The sequence below is a fragment of the Miniopterus natalensis genome, chromosome 7 (assembly GCF_054644295.1).
Source record: "Miniopterus natalensis isolate mMinNat1 chromosome 7, mMinNat1.hap1, whole genome shotgun sequence".
NCBI lineage: Eukaryota > Metazoa > Chordata > Mammalia > Chiroptera > Miniopteridae > Miniopterus > Miniopterus natalensis.
The window spans coordinates 83577576-83595848 of record NC_142087.1 but is presented as its reverse complement, the minus strand read 5'-3'; the positions used below and the strand labels follow the sequence as shown (position 1 = coordinate 83595848).

The 18273-nt window shown below is 49.0% G+C and overlaps 1 protein-coding gene across 2 annotated transcripts in view; it reads right to left on the bottom strand.

The window, feature by feature from the left end:
- The window catches only part of PRPF6 (pre-mRNA processing factor 6), a 32671-nt gene that overhangs the window by 11128 nt on the left and 3270 nt on the right, over positions 1–18273 (bottom strand). Inside the window, exons 4-12 of one of the 2 annotated variants that reach the window (XM_016202101.2) lie at positions 13095–13173; positions 12481–12657; positions 12124–12279; positions 9016–9110; positions 8507–8663; positions 7598–7760; positions 4345–4463; positions 3253–3471; positions 1757–1879 (exon numbers count right to left, since the gene is read on the bottom strand). In XM_016202101.2, coding sequence (XP_016057587.1) covers positions 1757–1879; positions 3253–3471; positions 4345–4463; positions 7598–7760; positions 8507–8663; positions 9016–9110; positions 12124–12279; positions 12481–12657; positions 13095–13173 — 1288 coding nt within the window. The remainder of the gene's footprint in view (positions 1–1756; positions 1880–3252; positions 3472–4344; positions 4464–7597; positions 7761–8506; positions 8664–9015; positions 9111–12123; positions 12280–12480; positions 12658–13094; positions 13174–18273) is intronic. The other variant, XM_016202110.2, reaches the window with a different exon arrangement.

The window sequence follows — 18273 nt, the reverse complement described above, 5'->3', positions numbered from 1 at the left end:
TAAAAATATATTTAAAAAAAAATCTCTATTTGGCAAATACCATGGTAATAACCAACAAAGGCCAAGAATATCGTTAGTGGACCCACAAACCAGTAGGTCAAAGTTTGGCAAGAATCAAGTATTTGTGTAGTTTCAAAGTGTCTCTCCACCAAATACTGATTAATTAAAAGAGCAAAAAACAGTAACCTTCCAGAGGCAAGCCTGGCAGGCGCCACCTGAGCTGTCAGTCGAATGGGCGCAGATGTCACCCAGCCCACCAGGAAGACGCAGCCCCTACAAGGAGGCAGACCCCAATCTACCCATGAGACACAGTGGGGGCTGGGTCCAGGGGCCTCCACAGAACTACTGGCCTGTACACTTAAAAAACGCCAGACTCACAGAGACCAGAGACAGACTAGAGCCCTCCTGAAGGCCGTGGGGGTCATGAAGATCTGAATAGGGGACCCTGGCAGCTACACAACAGAACGCAGCTGAGCCAGCTGCTGAAACTGAACAAAGCCCGTAAGTTACGTAACAGGACTACACCAACATTGACCCCTGACTATGGCAGCTGTGCTGCGGCTGTGCGACAGAATGTCTGCTTTTAAAGGAATACCAACTGAAGCCTTGAGATGCAAAGGGTCGTGACACCTACAACTTACTCTCAAATGACTCAAAAAAGATGTGAGGGCATGTGTGCGCGTACGAGTGCACGAGTGTGCGTGTGTGTGAGTGTGTGAGCGCAGTGGAAAATGAAAAAGTGAATGGTTGAAAATTGCTGCAGCAGGGCATGCTGCCTGTCCTAAGCAGACATTTATGAGAAACAGCCCCTTCCCCCAAAAAGGCTCCATGTAAAAGCACATCCCTGAAAGAGAATAGACTATGAATTGTTTCTGGTGGAGATCACTTTCTACAAATCTCAGTCTTTTCCTCTGTTTCTCTCCTGATTAGGGGTTGCATTAGACTTAAACAATGGAAATCCAACTCAGATTTTTTTAAAAGCATGGTCCACTCCAAGGGTAATAACAGTAGTAGTAACAGTGCCAGGAAGCTGAGCGAATGGCAGAAAAGAATTTTTTGTACAGTTTTTGCTACTGGGGCTACATGTAAGGAATAAAATACTTTAAATGTGTTTATCAACTTTCACCCCATAATCTCCTCTCTGGAAACCTGTTCTAAGGAAATAATCTCAAAGCAGGTAAATGCTTTCATACAAAATGTTTTCTGAGTGCAATTTAAAACAGAAACGGGGTAGGGGCCAGCCAGTTGTACAGAGGTGAATAGCTAAGAAAGCTGTGTGAGCCTGGAGTCTGGGCCTCCCAGAGCTCCACAGGCGAGTAGGTACAAAAAGCAGCTCTTGCCCTGGCCAGTGTTGCTCAGTGCTCAGAGCATCAGCCCGAGGACAGAAGGATCTCGGGTTTGATTCCCAGTCAAGGGCATGTACCTCACTGCAGGTTCCCTGCCCCGGTCCTGCTCAGAGCATGTGCAGGAGGCAACCAATCAATGTCTCTCTCTCACATCCATGTTTCTCTCTTCCTCTCCCTCTCTCCCCCTTCCACTCTCTCTAGAAATTGATGGAGAAAATATCCTCCCTCAGGTGAGGATTTAAAAAAAAAAAAGCAGCTTTTCATGTGAACTTGGGTTAAGGAGAACCATTCCTTACAACTGCAACTATGTCTACAAATCAGCAGATCAAGGAGATTTTCAAACCCTAACCTACATCTAAGGTGCCTGCAGTTCCCCATAAACAGACTCCAGGCCCTCGGACCAGACTCACACTGTCAGCATCTTCCATCCAGGTGTGCTTCCGATCCTCCTCCTCGATCCCAATGCCGATCACGGCGCGCATGACTGCCTGGCAGGTGGCCACACTCCCAGCCTTGTCACACTCCTCGGCATCCTAAAAGAGGGACACAAAACTGCATTCACAGCACAGAGTGCAGATGCCCAATGGGGTGTACTGCTACTGATGGTGAGAACCGAGAGCCCTGGTACTGCAGGTCTGAAGGTTCTGACTGTGTCTGTCTTGCTCACTGATGTGCCCATCCCTGCACCCAGATCAATGCTTGACCAATGCCTAAGAATGAAGCTGCATCCATCACCCGAGGAGCATTAAATAAACACCTACTGCATACAAAGTGCTGCAGGACACAACTCAGTAGCTATTAGAGGTTCCTATGCTAAAGAAACTTCCAAAGAGATTGGAGAAAAAGACAAATTTACACTCCAACCAGATAGAAAGACCTGTCAGGGCACTGAGGAGCCTCCCACAGATGGTGAGGCAGAACAGGGCAGTGGCAGGCTGGCCAGCAGGAGAGCACTGGGCTCCAGGTGAGTGGAGGAAGAGAACAGGAGGCCCAGACACGCATCCCTGGCATCTCTCGCACATCATATGGGAGAGGACCAACAACACAGAGACACACAACACACAGTTTTCCAAAACAGAAGAATGCAAATGACTTCTAAATATCTGAAAAGAAATCCAAAGCCACTTTTTAAAATTGATTTTAGAGAGAAAGGAAGGGAGAGGGGGAAGAGGGAGAAACATCGATGTGAGAGCAAAACGTCAATTGGCTGCCTCCTGCACATCATCTACGGAGGACCGAGCCTGCAACCCAGGCACATGTCGTCTGGGACGACACCTGACCGCGCCACACTGGCCAAGGCCAAAGCCACTTATTTTTTAAACGCTCACTAAGCTATCCTAAGTGCCATTTCACACACACAAGATCAGCAGCACTGAAATACAGCCTACACGCAGCTCACATCGCCTGTGACTCCCATCATTTTATCATTTTTGTTAATTCTCACCCGAGGATATTTTTTCCAAATAATTTGAGTGGAAGGGATGGGGGAGAGAAAGAGAGACAGACACATCAGTTGTTTTCTCCTACATGCTCCCAGACTGCAGCCAGGGATCGAATCTGCAACCCACGTACATGCCCTTGACCGGGAACCAAACCCGCAACCCCTTCAGCGTGAGAACCAATGCTCTAACCACTGAGCAAGCTGGCCAGGGCCGTCTGCCACACCTTTCAGATGGGTTATTTCTAGTCCACATGCTCAAAGGGCTTCAGAGCATCCTACCCCAAGATGTACTTGGGGTTTGAGCGACACAGTTAGGCTGTGATCACGCAAGGATCAGCCTGTGCCTGCTCCCTGCCAGCGTGGGACCTGGGCACCACCAACAACCCTACTCTACAAGATGCCACATGTGGGATGACATCCATTTTTGGAGCTGTGGCCGTGACCTGAGCGCAGCTGGAGCCCCACCTGAATCCACTGCTCGCGGTTGATTTCCACACCATTGGCCCGCAGGGAGGTGATGGCTCGGTCGATGATCTTCTCCACCATCTGCGTGTTCCCGTTGGCCTCCTCCAGCTTGGCAGCGGTGACCCAGATGTGCCGGTCTGTGGGGATGTTCTCACGGGCCTTGTTCAAGACCTTGCGGGCATTTTCATAGGTCTCCAGCCTTGCCAGGGCAAGCCACAGCTGTGTGGAGAGGAATAAGAAACTGATACCTGAGGGGCAGAGGTGAGTCAACCTCAGGGGCCCCACCATGCTTCCCAGGTCCAGGATCTCTCAAGGACCCCTGCACAGGGCCCAGGAACATGGCAGCAGCATCTCCACATCCGAAAGCTGTTATGCTCTGACTTGGTGACTCTCTAGTCAACAGGAAAAGCGACAGGCCCGTTACACCTTCCACGCACTGGTTAAATGTGTGTCATGGGCATGGAACGGAGGTGAGCAGGACACGAGGCTGCTTCACAAGCCACAGTCACACTGCTGTTCCGCCTCCTGAGCTCTCACACCCCAGCTGGTGACTGCAGCATTTCAAAACCAAAAATGTGTGCAGCTCTATTTATTTTTATATAAACAAACTGAGATTAATTTTGTTTGGAGAATTTCACAATACCCCTTAGAGTAATTAAAGACATGCTGGGTATCAGAAAACCAAGACTAAAAATCACTGCACAGAATGCTGTGAACCAGAATATTTGAGCTAAAGAAATCCAACTAGCCAAGGGGCAAGGAGTTGACCTCAGGCTGGACTGGCAGAAAGATAGATCAATAGTTTCTACTGCCCGCTCCCCTCAGGTCCCATCTGCCAACTCTGCTCGGCGTCAGGACTAAAGGACTGCTCCACAAAGAGCCCTCTGGTCGGGCTGAGCAACAACTGCTCTGCACATCCACCAGGAGCACGGCTGACCACAGCCAGACTGCCCGCTCCTCCTGCAGCTGGAACGGGCGGCTTTTGTGACTTCTCACTGCACCTGGATGAATTCAATGTCCAGTTGATGCCACTTCCAGACACTGGGCCTGGGCTCAGGCCTCAGCAGTAGTGACAATGGCTGCAGAACTCACCTCCACGCTGGTGGGGCAGCACTCCACAGCTCGGCTGAGCATGATTCTAGCGTCTTCAGGCTCTTCCAGCTCAACGGCCGCCTTCCACAAGCGAACAGAGTTGGGTACATGCTCCAGGGCTGGGAAAGGTCACACAAGAGACTAGGTCACAGAAAAGGGGAAGTGGAAGCAGGACGGCGGGTCCCAGAGGATGCTGCTGTCAGCAGAGTCAGATGGTCTCATCCTGGTGAGAGCTGGGACAGGAGACATGCTCTTTCTAGAGGCCCTCCCCGGCCTGGGGGATAGCAGAGGGCAATAATTCACACTTGAAAATCAATGTTAGAAAACAAAGCAATGCAGGGCCAAGAAGGCAGTCCCCCCACACAGGACGGGCCAGCAGGCAGGTGGTGAGTGAGCGAGGATGCAGAAACCATGAGAAAAGAAAACAGAAATGACCCTGGGATGTGTATCTGCCCAGGCTGGTGTGCATCTGAGGGCAGCTGAGTCCCCTGGGATCCAGGAACTGGTTTACACAAAGTTCTGCCAGGCTGTGTCAGAGCACTGTGGCTCACAGCGTGTAAAGGACAGCCCAGAGGAGAAAAGAGCAGTCTGAACAAGAGATGCCTGTGAGAAGAAGGGACCATGCAGAGGCCAATGTGACGAGCAGCCTGCAGCTCGGTGGGGAGAACACTAAGGTGCTGTCCCTCTCCTCTGGGCCTGCTGCAGGTTGCCACACTCCACGGGCCAGAGGTCATGCTCTCGGGGAAAACGACCCCACTTTATGTGAGTGCACTATTGGCAGAGCGATGGAGTGCTTCACACCAGGAAGCAGCCAAGGCACACCTGAGAGCACAAGGCTTGCAGACCCACAAGCTCTTACAAAGGAAGACACTGCAGCCTGGAAGTCGAGCACCATGCCCAGGGTTGCTCAGCCAGCTGTGAGTCCCTGGCCGGCAGCGGAAGCTGAGGTTCTCCTGGCAGAGTTCACGTGCCAGAGACTGGAGCCTACACAGTCTTGAGTCACTGATGGCACCATCCTACTTTTCAAAAATCAGATCTTTCAAGTGGTGGCTGTCAAGTGCTCATCAAGAGCACAGGGAGGCAGCACCAGCTTTCCCAGGCACCTGGAAATAAAAGCTGATTCGGGAACCCCTCAAAAAATGGGCGCAGGGACCAGCACCAGGCCACCTGGGGATTCCAAGTTCTTTCCACCTGAGCATGGCTCAGGCCGGCGCTCCTCCAGGTCTGGGACAGCCCAGTCCCAGTAAAGGCTCCTCTGGGCCTCTCCTTCTCCACATCTGAAGCCAACTGGAAACAAGCCCAGGTTATCTGTGGTGAACCATTCATCATGCTGTGGCAGGGGAAGTGCAGGAGAGCTTTCCTAAGTAAATAATGCTAACTGCCTGGTTCAATGTGTTTGTCATTAGAGAAGTAGTTTCCTGGCTAAAAAAAGGTAGGAAGCTCATTTCTATAAACCAAAAAAGGTGCTAAGCTTCTGCTCCTGGCCCTGGTTTTGTGTGTGTGTTTTTTTAATGTTTTTTTATTGATTTCAGAGAGAGGAAGGGGGGGAGAGAGAGAAACATCAATGATGAGACAGAGTCATTGATTGGCTGCCTTCTGCAAGCCCTCTACTGGGGATCAAGCGCACAACCTGGGCACGCGCCCTGACCCAGAATCCAACCGTAATCTCCTTGTTCATAGGTCGACATTCAACCACTGAGCCACACCAGCCGGGCCTGGCCCCATTTTGAAGAGACTGGCTCTGAGCATTTGATGGGTAGTGAGGCTGCAATTAAGCAAGCAGACATGAACCCTGGCCAGTGTGGCTCAGTGGTTACAGAGTCGGCCTACACACCGAAGGGACATGGGTTCGATTTCCAGACCTGGTTAGGGCTCGTGTGGGAGGCAACTAATTGATGTGTCTCTCTCTGTCTCTCCCCCTCCCTCCCTTCCACCCTCTCTAAAAAGCAGTGGGAGGGGGGAAGCAGACGTGAGAGGAAAATAGTTGAGAGTATGACACACACCTGCAGTCAGGGTCACACACAAGGTGGATGCCACCTGGCCTCTTAACAAACACAGCCAGTAGCCCAGCCGGTGTGGCTTAGTGGCTGAGCATCAACCTACGATCCAGGAGATCATGGTTTGATTCCCGGTCAGGGCACATGCCCAGGTTGTGGCTCAATTCCCAGTGTGGAGGCATGCAGGAAGCAGCTGATCAATGACTCTCTCATCATTGATGTTTCTCTCTCCCTTCCTCCTTCTGAAATCAACAAAGACATATTAAAAGAAAAAAAAAAAATTCCTCTCTCTCTCTGAAATCAATAAAGACATACTTTAAAAAAATAAAAAATTTAAAAAACCACAGATGGTAAAGAGTCAGAAACTGTAGGTGATAACACCTGCAGGCCTGACATCACACACCTCTACTGTATCACTTAAACACACGTCTTAAACACAAGAGTTGGGAACCACTCACTGAAAGCTGCCCCCACTGCCAAAAATACACCTTATGCTACCTGTGCTACAAATTCAGGCTCACTCTGATTGACCCCCAACTAGCATCTGCTCTGGAACAAATATCAAAAGCATCGCCCACCACTACTGTGGTGAAGGAAAAACTACTGTGTGTCAATTCCTCAGGAAGGAACAATGCCTACAAAGCTGCATCTCCACAGCAAATCCTGGGTGGAGTCAGTTTCCCTGGCACTCAAACTGCTAAAGGTGGCGCACCCATTGGCCCCGCTACCTGGTTTACAGCACCAGTCAGGGCCACCTGCTGACTGGCAGGAGTCCCATGAGACAAAAGGAGTTCATCTAACACAGCTCTGCTGTGGCCGCTTCTACCTGTTAGACTCAGCTCCTGGCCTCCGGGAGCCGCGCACTCGCCCCCACACACGCCACCCCACCGGCCCCCAGAAGCCGGTTCTGAATGGGCACTGTCCCCACCTTGCAGAGGAGGAAAGCCTATCCCAGCATGACCACCCAGCTCACTGCAGGTCGCACAGCAGGAAAAGGCAGGCGTGGGATCTGTGCCTGAGCATCTCAGCCAGGTGGAAACTCCGCCCACAGAGGATGCAAAGGCAGAGGTAACTCAGCCAGAAAAAGGCCTGGAAAACGTCACCCATTCTTTAACCACTCCCACCAATACCTGAGCACAGCCAAGGGGAAGCTGCTCCCCAGGGGCTCAGGCACCAGGTGTGGAGAAGGCAACCTCTCCCTCATGCAGAAAACAGCCCAGGACATAGCTCCTGGCAGTACCTCCATGGAGGCTCACCTTTCCTAAGAACCCGTTTCTTGGCACGAATGTCCGTTTCCAGCTCTGCTGCTCTGATGTAAATCCTAACAGACTGTGGGAGATGACGGACAGCTTGGGCCACCACGGCCTTGGCAGTGTCCCCAGGCTGTAATCTCGCTGCTTCTAACCAGACATCTTCACTCTGTGGGGCAAACAGAAAGAGCAGCACATGTACATGCAAGCTGGCAGCACCAATGGAGCGCAGCCCCCAAAACATGCACACAGCCTCGGGACACAGGGCTGGCTCCTCAGATCCAGGTTTTATAATCAAACAAAAAGTCATCTCTTGGACCCCTTGTCCCGCCAACACTTGGGACTGTGGCTGTTGCACACCTGTTGGAGTGAAGGGAAGGCAACACCCGTGAGAGGAGCACAGCACCCTGCAGAGTAAGGGGCCATCCAGACCCAGAGGAGACAGATAGGCAGGGGCCCCAAGTTTGCCTGGGAAGCTCTCATTTACACGAGAGTCTGGGATAAGTACACACAGGGCATGTCCCGTGTCAAAGGCATCCAGTCTGCACAATACTGCAGGGTCACCTAGAGGGTCTCATTGGACATTTTAAAGCTTGTCTAATCACTCCACCTCCAAAAAAAAGTGGAATATTCTCTTAAGATTAGCATTAATCTTTAGGGTTTTTACATGGGGGGGGCAATTTTGCTCTTTCCAGCTAAGGTTATCTTGCCATTAAACTAATGGTGGACGGGCCTTCGCTCCAGGTGAAGACAAGCAGGAAAAACCCCTCACCCACTTTTCACCTCTTCACCCTCACCTGTCCTACTGTCTGTAGTTTCAACTTCAACAGACAGACAGCTTTACTCTAACCCAAGTATACCCCACAGGAGTCCTGCATGATACAGAGGGTCCCCTGGGCCCCCCATGTGCCTCACCTTGGGGCACATCTCTGTTCCCTTCATGATGAGGTTCCGAGCAACTTGAAGCTTTCCGGTGACTTCCTCCAGGCGGGCAGATGCGATCCAGGCTGGGGGGTGGTGAGGGTTTGTCTCCCGAACAGACTTCAGGAGCAGTCGGGCCTTTTTGATGTCACTACAGGGCAAGGAGGCACAGGTTAGGCCTCCACTCCTCGAGGTATGCCCAGGCCCAGAGAGAGGCACATGGCATTGACACACACACTCCTGTGAGAGCTGAAGCCCAAGTGAGACCCAGCTCGCAGCCCTAGTCAGTGGTTCCCAGTCTGCTCAGCAGCCATGCAGACCAGCACTGAGTATATGTCTGTCCACGAGAAATGGACAAAAATGTATTTAAATGGAAAAACCAACTACTCCACCATGTTTCTGAGAATACCCACGCTTGTTTTGGCTGCGTATCTTTCAAAAAAAATCCAAACATTCTAGGCAACCTGTGTCTCAGCCCACCCCTGGTTCCTCGGAGCACTCACTTGATGTCCCCTCCATGGGTCGGGATCATGGAATTTAAATCTGTTAGATAGCCTTTGGGATCGACCACAGTCTGCCCACTCACAGAGTCAGATACCTGCAAGACATGCCACGCTGGTTAGAGGGGCCCTGACACCCCTCCCACAGTCCTGCCTTGCCAGTGGATTCAGAAACTTTAGAAGTAGGAAACCACCTTCACTTAAACAAGTTTGTGATGATGACAAACAAATTTCATCCATACAGAACAAAGATTTATATTAAAAAAGTGAAAGCATAAAAGTCCCAGCGGAGTCCGGGCCAGTGTGGCTCAGTGGTTGAGTATCAATCTATGAATGAGGTTTCGGTCAGATTCCCGGTCAGGGCACATGCCCAGGTTGCGGGCTTGATCCCCAGTAGGGGCATTCAGGAGGCAGCCGATCAGTGTCTCTCTCATCAGTGATGTTTCTATCTCTCTCTTCCTCTCCCTTTCTCTCTCTGAAATCAATAAAAACATATTTAAAAAATAAAAATAAAATGAAAACACAATACCATTTATATTAGCACCGAAATGTAAAACACTAGCGTGTATGTAATCTAACAAATACACATAAGATCTCTGTGCGGAAAAGTACAAAACTCTGATGAATGGAACCAAAGAAGAACTAAGTCAATGGCGATGCCCCACGTTCACAGACAGGAAGACAGTGTCGTCAGGGCGTCAGTGGTTCCCAACTTGACCTGCAGGTTCAATGCAACCCACTCAGAACCCAGCAGGTTGCTTTGTGAGTACTGACAAACTGATTCTAAAGATTATATGGTAGGAGGGCAAAGACCCAGGACAGCCAACACAGGATTCAAAGAACAGACACCTGAACTGTCACAATGCATGACAGAGACTGCCCTGGACAGGTGTCAGGAGGGCCTTGGGAGGAGCTCACACCCCTGATTGGCCATGAGAGCCCCCAGGAAGTCCGTTCACAACAGAGGAGCCCTGCCTCTGTGGCTGCAGAGCCCTCCTCACTTCCTCTTGCTCCCTGGAAAGGGTTTTCCTGCTGCTTCTTGCGGATGTCTGCAAGGTCTCACTTTACGTACCGATTGCAATCCTTTCTTTTTCTCAAAGAAGTCCTTTTGGTGACGGAATACATGGAGGAAACTTAAATGCCTGTTACTGAGAAGCCAAATAGAAAAGGCTACACACTGTATGGTTCCAACTATGTGGCATCTGGGAAAATAAAAACTATGGAGACAGTCAACAGACCAGAGGTTGGAGGGAGAGGGGATGAGTGAGTGGAGCACAGAAAATATTTAGGGCAGTAAAACTACTCTGACACTAAATCCAGAGAACATGTAATGCCAGGAGTTAACCCTAATGTAAACCATGGGTTTGGGTGTCAATGTGTAAATACAGATTCATCGACTGTAACAAATGTACCATCTGACGGGGAAGTTGATAATGGGGGATTGTGTATGGGGGCAGGTAACGGGGTGTGTGGAAAACCTCTGTACCTGCTTCTCAATTTTGCTGTAAATCTAAAACTGCTCCTTAAGAAAAAAGTCCTAAAAAATAAGCAAAGAACTTGAATAGACATTTCTCCAGGAAAATATATAAATGACCAAATAAGCACATGAAAAGATGTTCAACATTACTTCAGGGAAATGCAAATACAATGAGATACTACTTCACACCCTTGAGGACAGCAGTTATTAAAAAATGAAAACAGCCTGGGCTGTGTGGCTCCGTGGTTGAGTGCTGACCCATGACCCAGAAAGGTCAGGGTTCAATTCCCGGTCAGGGCACGTACCCAGGTCGAGGCTCAGTCTTCCGCCAGGGCGTATGGGAGGCAACTGATCATTGTTTCTCTCCCCCTTCCTCTCACTGTAATATTCGATGAGTAAAGAAAGCATGCCCTTGGGTGAAAATGGACACGTAGAAGGAAAAGAAGACAGGCCCCAGCCGGGCAGTTCAGAGCATCATCCCTGAACCCCAAGGCTGCGAGTTCAATCCCTGGTCAGGAAACAACCAATGAATGGATCGAGTAGTGGAACAACAAACCCGCGTGACTCTCTCTCCCTCCCTTCCTGTCTTAAAAATAAGTAACAAATGTCAGCGATGTGGAGAAACTGAAACCTCTTTGCAGTGCTGGTCTAAATGGTGCAGCCACTGTGGGCAACAGAACATAGAACACAGAACCACCATACAATCCAGCAATTCTACTTCTGCATTTATACTCAAAAGAACTGAAAGCAGAGACTCAAATAGCTATTAGTACACAAGGCTCACAGCAACGCCATTCACAAGAGTCAAAAGGTGGAAGCAACCAGTTTTTATAAAATCTTTGCTCACCATAAGAAGTTCAAGAATACAATAAGAGATCAATTAAAATGTAAGTGTCCACTGCATTGGTTGAAGAGTTCACAACACTACTTTCTCTACTTCTAAGTGTGTGTGAAATTGATCCTTAGAAGGACTTTCCAGGAAGCCTCAGTGCACCCACCTTGTTCCCTGGGCATCCGGGGGGGAGGGTATGCCTCTCTCCAACACAAAGGGAGATCACACACACTGCTCTGCCACCAGCTGTCATGTGCATGATGAGTCGCTCACTCAATCTGTTGGTTTCTTTGACTTTACAGTGCTGTTGTGCAAGCTTTATATTTACATGTAATCAAATCTGAAAGTACTTTCCTCCCTGGTTTCTGACATGCATGTCCTAATAAGAAAGGGTTTCACTTCCCCTGGGTCTTCCTTCCAGAGCACTGAACAGAATGTGTGCCCCCTAAGGGCCATCACCATTGTAGGCATGAAGGGAAAAAATACATCCATTGCATTTCAGGTAAAGAGAGGTGGACACCAAGCCTCATCAACAGTCCACACGCCAGGGCAGTCCTTGGCAGCTGGCACTGAGCACAGCACACCTGTGCACGCCCTGCAGGTGGAGCACCCAGAAGCCTGAATACAGAATTCTGCCCCTCTGTGTAACAGGACAGGGATGGTACAGCACTGAGGTCTGCTTATCTTGTGACAAAACACTTCAAAAGATGAACTTTCCACAAAAATGTATTAGTTTTATAATCAGGAAACAAAAATTTCAAAATATCATCCGTAGGAGATGTTACATGACACGAACTCTCACCTGGCTCAGCCTCATGTCCATCAATGTGTTCCTCGCTTGGCCAATCTTCCTCATGTCTAGCTCACCTGTGCCAGGTGTCATCAATCCAGGTGTCATTCCACCTGGGTATGGAGTGTTCAGTCCACCAGGATAGGGTGTGTTAAGACCTCCAAATTGCTAAGGAGAGAAGGAATAAGATGCTAGAAGAACCTTCTCTCTGAGGCACTTCCGGACATGTGTGGTTGTGCAGACAGACTTGGTGGCAGCAGAGCCTGAACTGTGGAAGCAGCAGGTCCAACATCCCCAGTACCACCCCCCACACCTATCTAACCGTAACCAGACTAAACAAGGCCCATCCCCTTCTTTTCAGATCCTCACAGTTTGTCGGGGATCCACTGAAGTATGGTTCTCTCCAGTCTGCAAATGTTTGGCAAAGAAGCTGTCGGGAACAGGGGTCAGCTTCTCGTAGCGCGGGTTCCGCTGGCGCTTGTTTCTGGCGTCGCCAACCTCAGGGATGCTCAGCCACTCTTCCTCTGTGACTTCTGCCAACTTCCTCTGGAAACACCAGCCCCCAATCATTAATTCTCTGGCAGAATTTCATATGCTCTCCCTAGCCCCAGCCTCCAGATCATCATATGTAGAAAGGACTTTGATACAGAAATGGTTATCTATTTCATTTACAAAAATCAATTTGCTGGTCTGCTCGACATCACTCACATGTAAACTGTTCTGTCAAAGCCCAGAAGATACAGTTTAGAAAACCTAATGTATAAACAGAGTTAAAGTCACAAAGAAAATACCCACATTTGTCCCACCTTTTTTGGTGGGGGAGGGGGAGGGAGGCTTTTTGCACACAGACATACAATTAAACAGACTAAAGCAGGGATCTTCTACCATCTGAGTGAAATGAAGAGCAAAGTTAGAGAAGTCTCATCAGTTCCACCCAGAGCAGGCTGGCTCTCTGAAGGCAGTTGGGTGCCACCCCTTCTTACTTTGAGATCTGAGAACTGCTGTTGGATTTTGGGGCGTTCCATACGGTATTTCTCAATTTCTTCTTTCTCCCTTTGCTCCCTAGGAAGTAAAATGTGTGCACACATTACAAATGCTGGATGTCCGTTCTGAAACAAAATCATTTTATCATACTTAATTAAATCATCAAAGATTACAACTCAATTATCTACCAAATGAAAACATGCAGAAATGCACCAAAATAAAAACAAGCTGTCTTATTCTGACATAAATACTTGCATTTGAACACAAGTATATTTGCTGCTTTAAAATTCTACAAAATCACAAAGGCAGGGCCATCCTATGAATGCCCAGCTGCCCTTCCTCTTCTCCACCTAACATAAACAGTAAGCCCTTGCCAGCCTCCCTGCTCCACTGACTAGGAACAGTGGTCTGCACCATCCCTGTACAGCTGGGCTCCAGGAACAGAGAGTTCCTGGGCTACTGCTGATTGGGGACCCGGTCCAGAAACTGGGAAGAAATCTGAGGTTATATTTGAACACAGAGTAATAAGCACTGTAACAAAGTATCAACCAAGTTTGGCAAACGAGTTGACGGGAACCAAGCAGCTAAAACTTCCTAACACTGAGATTCATACTTTCCTCTATAAGGTAAAAGAAAGATATCTGTAGGTAGGAGTCTGAATGTACTGTGACAAACGGTGTGTCTGAAAGAAACCCTCTCCATGAGCTGCAGTGTCAGTCGCCACGGCCTGACAGAGCAATGCACAGGTGTACCTATCACGTGTCCTGGCGAAGGATGCTGCACCTGGACTGTGTGGCTCAGTTGGCTGGGCATTGTCCCATGCACAGATTGATCCCCAGTTTGATTCCCAGACAGGGCACATGCCTGGGTTGCAGGCTAGATCCCCAGTAGGGAGCATGCAGGAAGCAACCAATCCATGTTTCTTTCTCATCAATGTTTCTCTCTCCCTCCCCCTCTGAAAATCAGTAATAAAAACATATTTAAAAAAAAATGCTCCACCTGGTGTAAGTCAGTCCTTGGACTCCAGTGTCTGCTCCACAAGAATAGAGAGCAGGACAGGTTAAAGGACAAGCCTTTCTACAAAATGACTGATCTGATCTCTTCAAAAAGCCAATGTCATGCCCTAGCCGGTTTGGCTCAGTGGTTAGGAGCATCAGCCTGCAGACTGAAGGGTCTCAGGTTTGATTCCAGTCAAGGGCATATATCTTGGTTGCAGGCTCGATCCTTGGCCCCGGTAGAGGTGCATACAGGAGGCAACCTATCAATGTTTCTCTCCTCTCTCTCTCCCTTCCACTCTTGCTGAAAAGAAATGGAAAAACTATCTTCAGGCAGAGGTAGGGGGAGACTTAGGAGACAGGACATGGGAACTGGCCTGACTATACGTTAGTTTCGGAGGAAAACAGCTCTGCCATGTTCTTGGGACAAGCAGGGAATACGGGTATGGCCCGGCTCTCAGGTTCAGGTACATGCTGCTGGGCGGAACAAAGGTGCTGGTCCATGTGGAAGACAGCCTGCTGAACACTGAGGGTGAACTGACCCTGAGTGGCCCAGCGAAGACCACCTGCACGGGAAGAGAAGGCAATGTGCCAATTGGGACCAGTGCTGCGACTCCACAGGACGAGCGTATTTGCTGCACTTCTCTACTTGTTTGAAACCTTCATAATGAAGTTCTGAAAAGCCAACCACTTTTCTAAGACCACTTAATACAATTTTCCATAAGTATCCATGTGGCTCAGCTTTTTAATAAATGACTTCCAGAAAGTTGGAATCAAATCTTTAATATGCTAACCTTGTGCACTTAATTACTATGTTTGTGCATATCAATTTAATAAAAAGGACAGTTTCATTCTTCTAAAATGATCGTGAAAATATTAAAAATGCTATACGTATTTTGGGAAGTTACAAAATTGCATGTGTAACAAGCAACAGAAAGAGGAAAGTGAACCAAAATGTCAACTGTCACTTTCTGGGTTTATGAATAAATGTCACTCTCTTACCTATGCTTAACCTTATTGTTCTAATGTCCTATAATAAAAATGCTTTTTTAGAAGAACCGCTGCCCAGGAAAAACGAGATGGCAGCATAGGTAACAGCTGCACCCACTGCCTCCCGCAACTACATCAAAATTACAACTAAAATACAGAACCACCATCACTCAGAGCCTCCTGAGATCTGGCTGAACAGAAGCCCTGCAACCAGGGAGCTGAAGAAGCATCAAGACTGGTAGGAGGGGCGCAGACATGGGCGGATCGGGGCTGAATCGCAGAGACGTGGCCCTGGGCCCACACCCCGTGCCCAGGTTGAAACCCGGAAGGGAATCTCAGTGGCGGAGGTTTCCCGGAGGAGGGAGGGGTCCCAGCCCCACAGCAGGCCCCCAGCCCAGGGCTCCAGGCCGAGAAGAGACGCCCCACAACCCCGGGCTGTGAAACAAGCGGGGACTGTCACTGAGGGTCGCGGAGGCTGTGGGAGCCCCAGCAGCTCCTCTTCAGGGGCCCGCGCACGGACTCACTCAGGCGCACTCCCTTGGAGCCCAGGGCTGGGCGGCAGCCTGAAAGGACCTGGGACACTCGGGAGGAATTAACCTGCCTGAAGTCCAGGCGAGGGGTGGAGGGGTGGAGGGGTGGCTTCCTCCCAGGCAGAGGAGCTGGTGGAGGCCATTGCTCCTTTGCCGAGTCCTCCCCGCACACAGCCGGCAGGCGGGCACCATACTTGAATCACCAGCGCCTGACTCGCACCTTTGGCCCCGCCCCTGATTCCTGGAGGCCCCGCCCCTCCCCACCTGCAGGCTCACCCAGGCCATTTCCAGGGGCTTTTCTGTGCAAGTGGCCTCTCCAGCCTCATGCTTAGGACTTTCCTAGAATCTCTCAAACAAGCAGCAGCGGGCCCCATACGGCTTGATAAGTGACCCCAGGCATGGCACTAGTGGCAGCCTGCATTGGCTTACAGGTTGGCCTCTCCTGGACACCTCCAAGCCCAGCACAAGGAGCAGCCAACTACGGTTTGCTGTGTAGCTCATGCTGGGTGGCCCTGGGCAAGGCACTGGCAGAGGCTCACTTTGCACCTCTCTGGAGGCCCCAGAGACAGTGCACCTGGTGGTCAGACTCAACCACACTGGATTACAACCCTACCACATCCACGAGTGACACACTCAAGGGGTGCACTTGGTGAACACCAAAGCTCCATTGAAGTAAATCCTGCTCCATAGGGGTGCCTCCAGCACAGCAGCTCTTTGGTTGTAGTTGCAGCTGGTCCTCACAGCCAACTGGCCTGGAGGTCAATTCCTCCCAGTGATGCCAACAGCAACCAAGGCTCAACTACAACAGAACAGTGCACACAGAACACACAGGGGAGCACCTAGAAGGCCCAGCTCAGGTGACTGCAGAGGCTGAGCCACTGGACCCTACAGGACACCTACTACACAAAGCCACTCTACAAATTCCAGGAGACCTAGCAGCTCTACCTAATACATAGAAACAAACACCTGGAAGCAGCCAAAATGCAGAGGCAAAGAAACATGTCACAAAGGAAAGAACAGAAGAAATCTCTAGAAGAGGAACTAAATGAAATAGATCCAAGCAAGCTAACAGACAGAGAATTCAGAATTTTGGTTATAAAGATGTTTAAGCAAATGGTTAGGGAAATAACTGAGAAAATCGATAACATAATAAAATACCAATTTGATATGAAGGGTTCAGGAACTGGAATGAAGAATAATTTACAGGGAATCAACAGTGGAGTAGAGGACACTGAGAATCAAATCAGCAATTTGGAACATGAGGAAACAAAAAACACCCAACCAGAAGAACAAAAAGAAAAAAGAATCCAGAAATATGAAAATAGTATAAGGAGCCTCTGGGACAACTTCAAGAGGCCCAACATTCGTATTATTGGGGTGCCAGAAGAGGCAGAAAGAGACCAAGGAACTGAAAACCTATTTGAAAAAATAATTACAGAAAACTTCCCCTACCTGGGGAAAGAAATCGACTTTCAAGTCCAGGAAGCACAGAGGGTCCCAAACAAGAGGAACCCAAAGAGGCTCACAGCAAGACACATCATAATTAAAATGGCAAAGGTTAAAGACAAAGAGAGAATCTTAAAAGCAGTAAGAGAAAAGCAATTATTTACCTACAAGGGAGCACCCATACGACTCTCAGCTGATTTCTCAACAGAAACCTTGCAGGCCAGAAAGGAGTGGCAAGAAATATTCAAAGTGATGAAAAACAGAACTACAATCAAGCTATCATTTAGAACTGAAGGTCAGATAAAGAGCTTCACAGAAAAAGCTAAAGGAGTTCATCACCACCAGACCAGCACTACAGGAAAAGTTGAAGGGTCTTCTTTTAGAAGAAGCTAATGAACAAAAGAATCTGACAAACTAAATAGATCCAGAGACATTGACGCATGCAACAGACAATCATATTTCAGAGGAAAGAGGGAAGGGGGGGTGGAGGGTGGGAAGGGATTAACCAAAGAAGTTATATGCATATATGCATAACCCATGGACACAGTCAATAACGGGGTGAAGGCCTGTGGAGGGAGTGGGAGCAAAGTGGAGGGGATCAGTTGCAGGGGAAAATGGTATACCTGTAATACTCTCAACAATAAAGATACATTTAAAAAGTAAAATAAAAAAGTAAATAAATAAATAAATAAATGCTTTTTAAAAAAATTAATCCTCACCTGAGGATATTTTTCCATTGTTTTTCAGAGACAGTAGAAGGGAAACAGAGAGAGAGAGATGACACATCAACGTGAGAGAGACACATCGGTTGGCTGCCTCTTGCATGTGCCAGACTGGGGTTGGGGATGGAGCCTGCAACTGAGGTATGTGCCCTCGGCCAGAATTGAACCCGGGACCCTTTAGTACGCAGGCCAGTGCTCTAACCACTGAGCAAACTGGCCAAGGCAGAATGCATTTTTTAAATTAAAAATATAAAGAACTTACAGAGATAATTTCCAATTACTCAACATACATTAATCAACATCACTACGCGCATCCCAAAGACAGTAACCCTGACATGTAGTCAGGATAATCCCCCCAATTCTGCAGGGTTCTGGAAGCCAAGGTGGAGCTCGTAAGCTCTGCACTGTAGTCCTCAGCCCACAGTTTATCCAGGTGCTGCTGACACAGACAAGACCCAGGGGCTCAAAGCGGAGCAGACACACATACTATTCTTG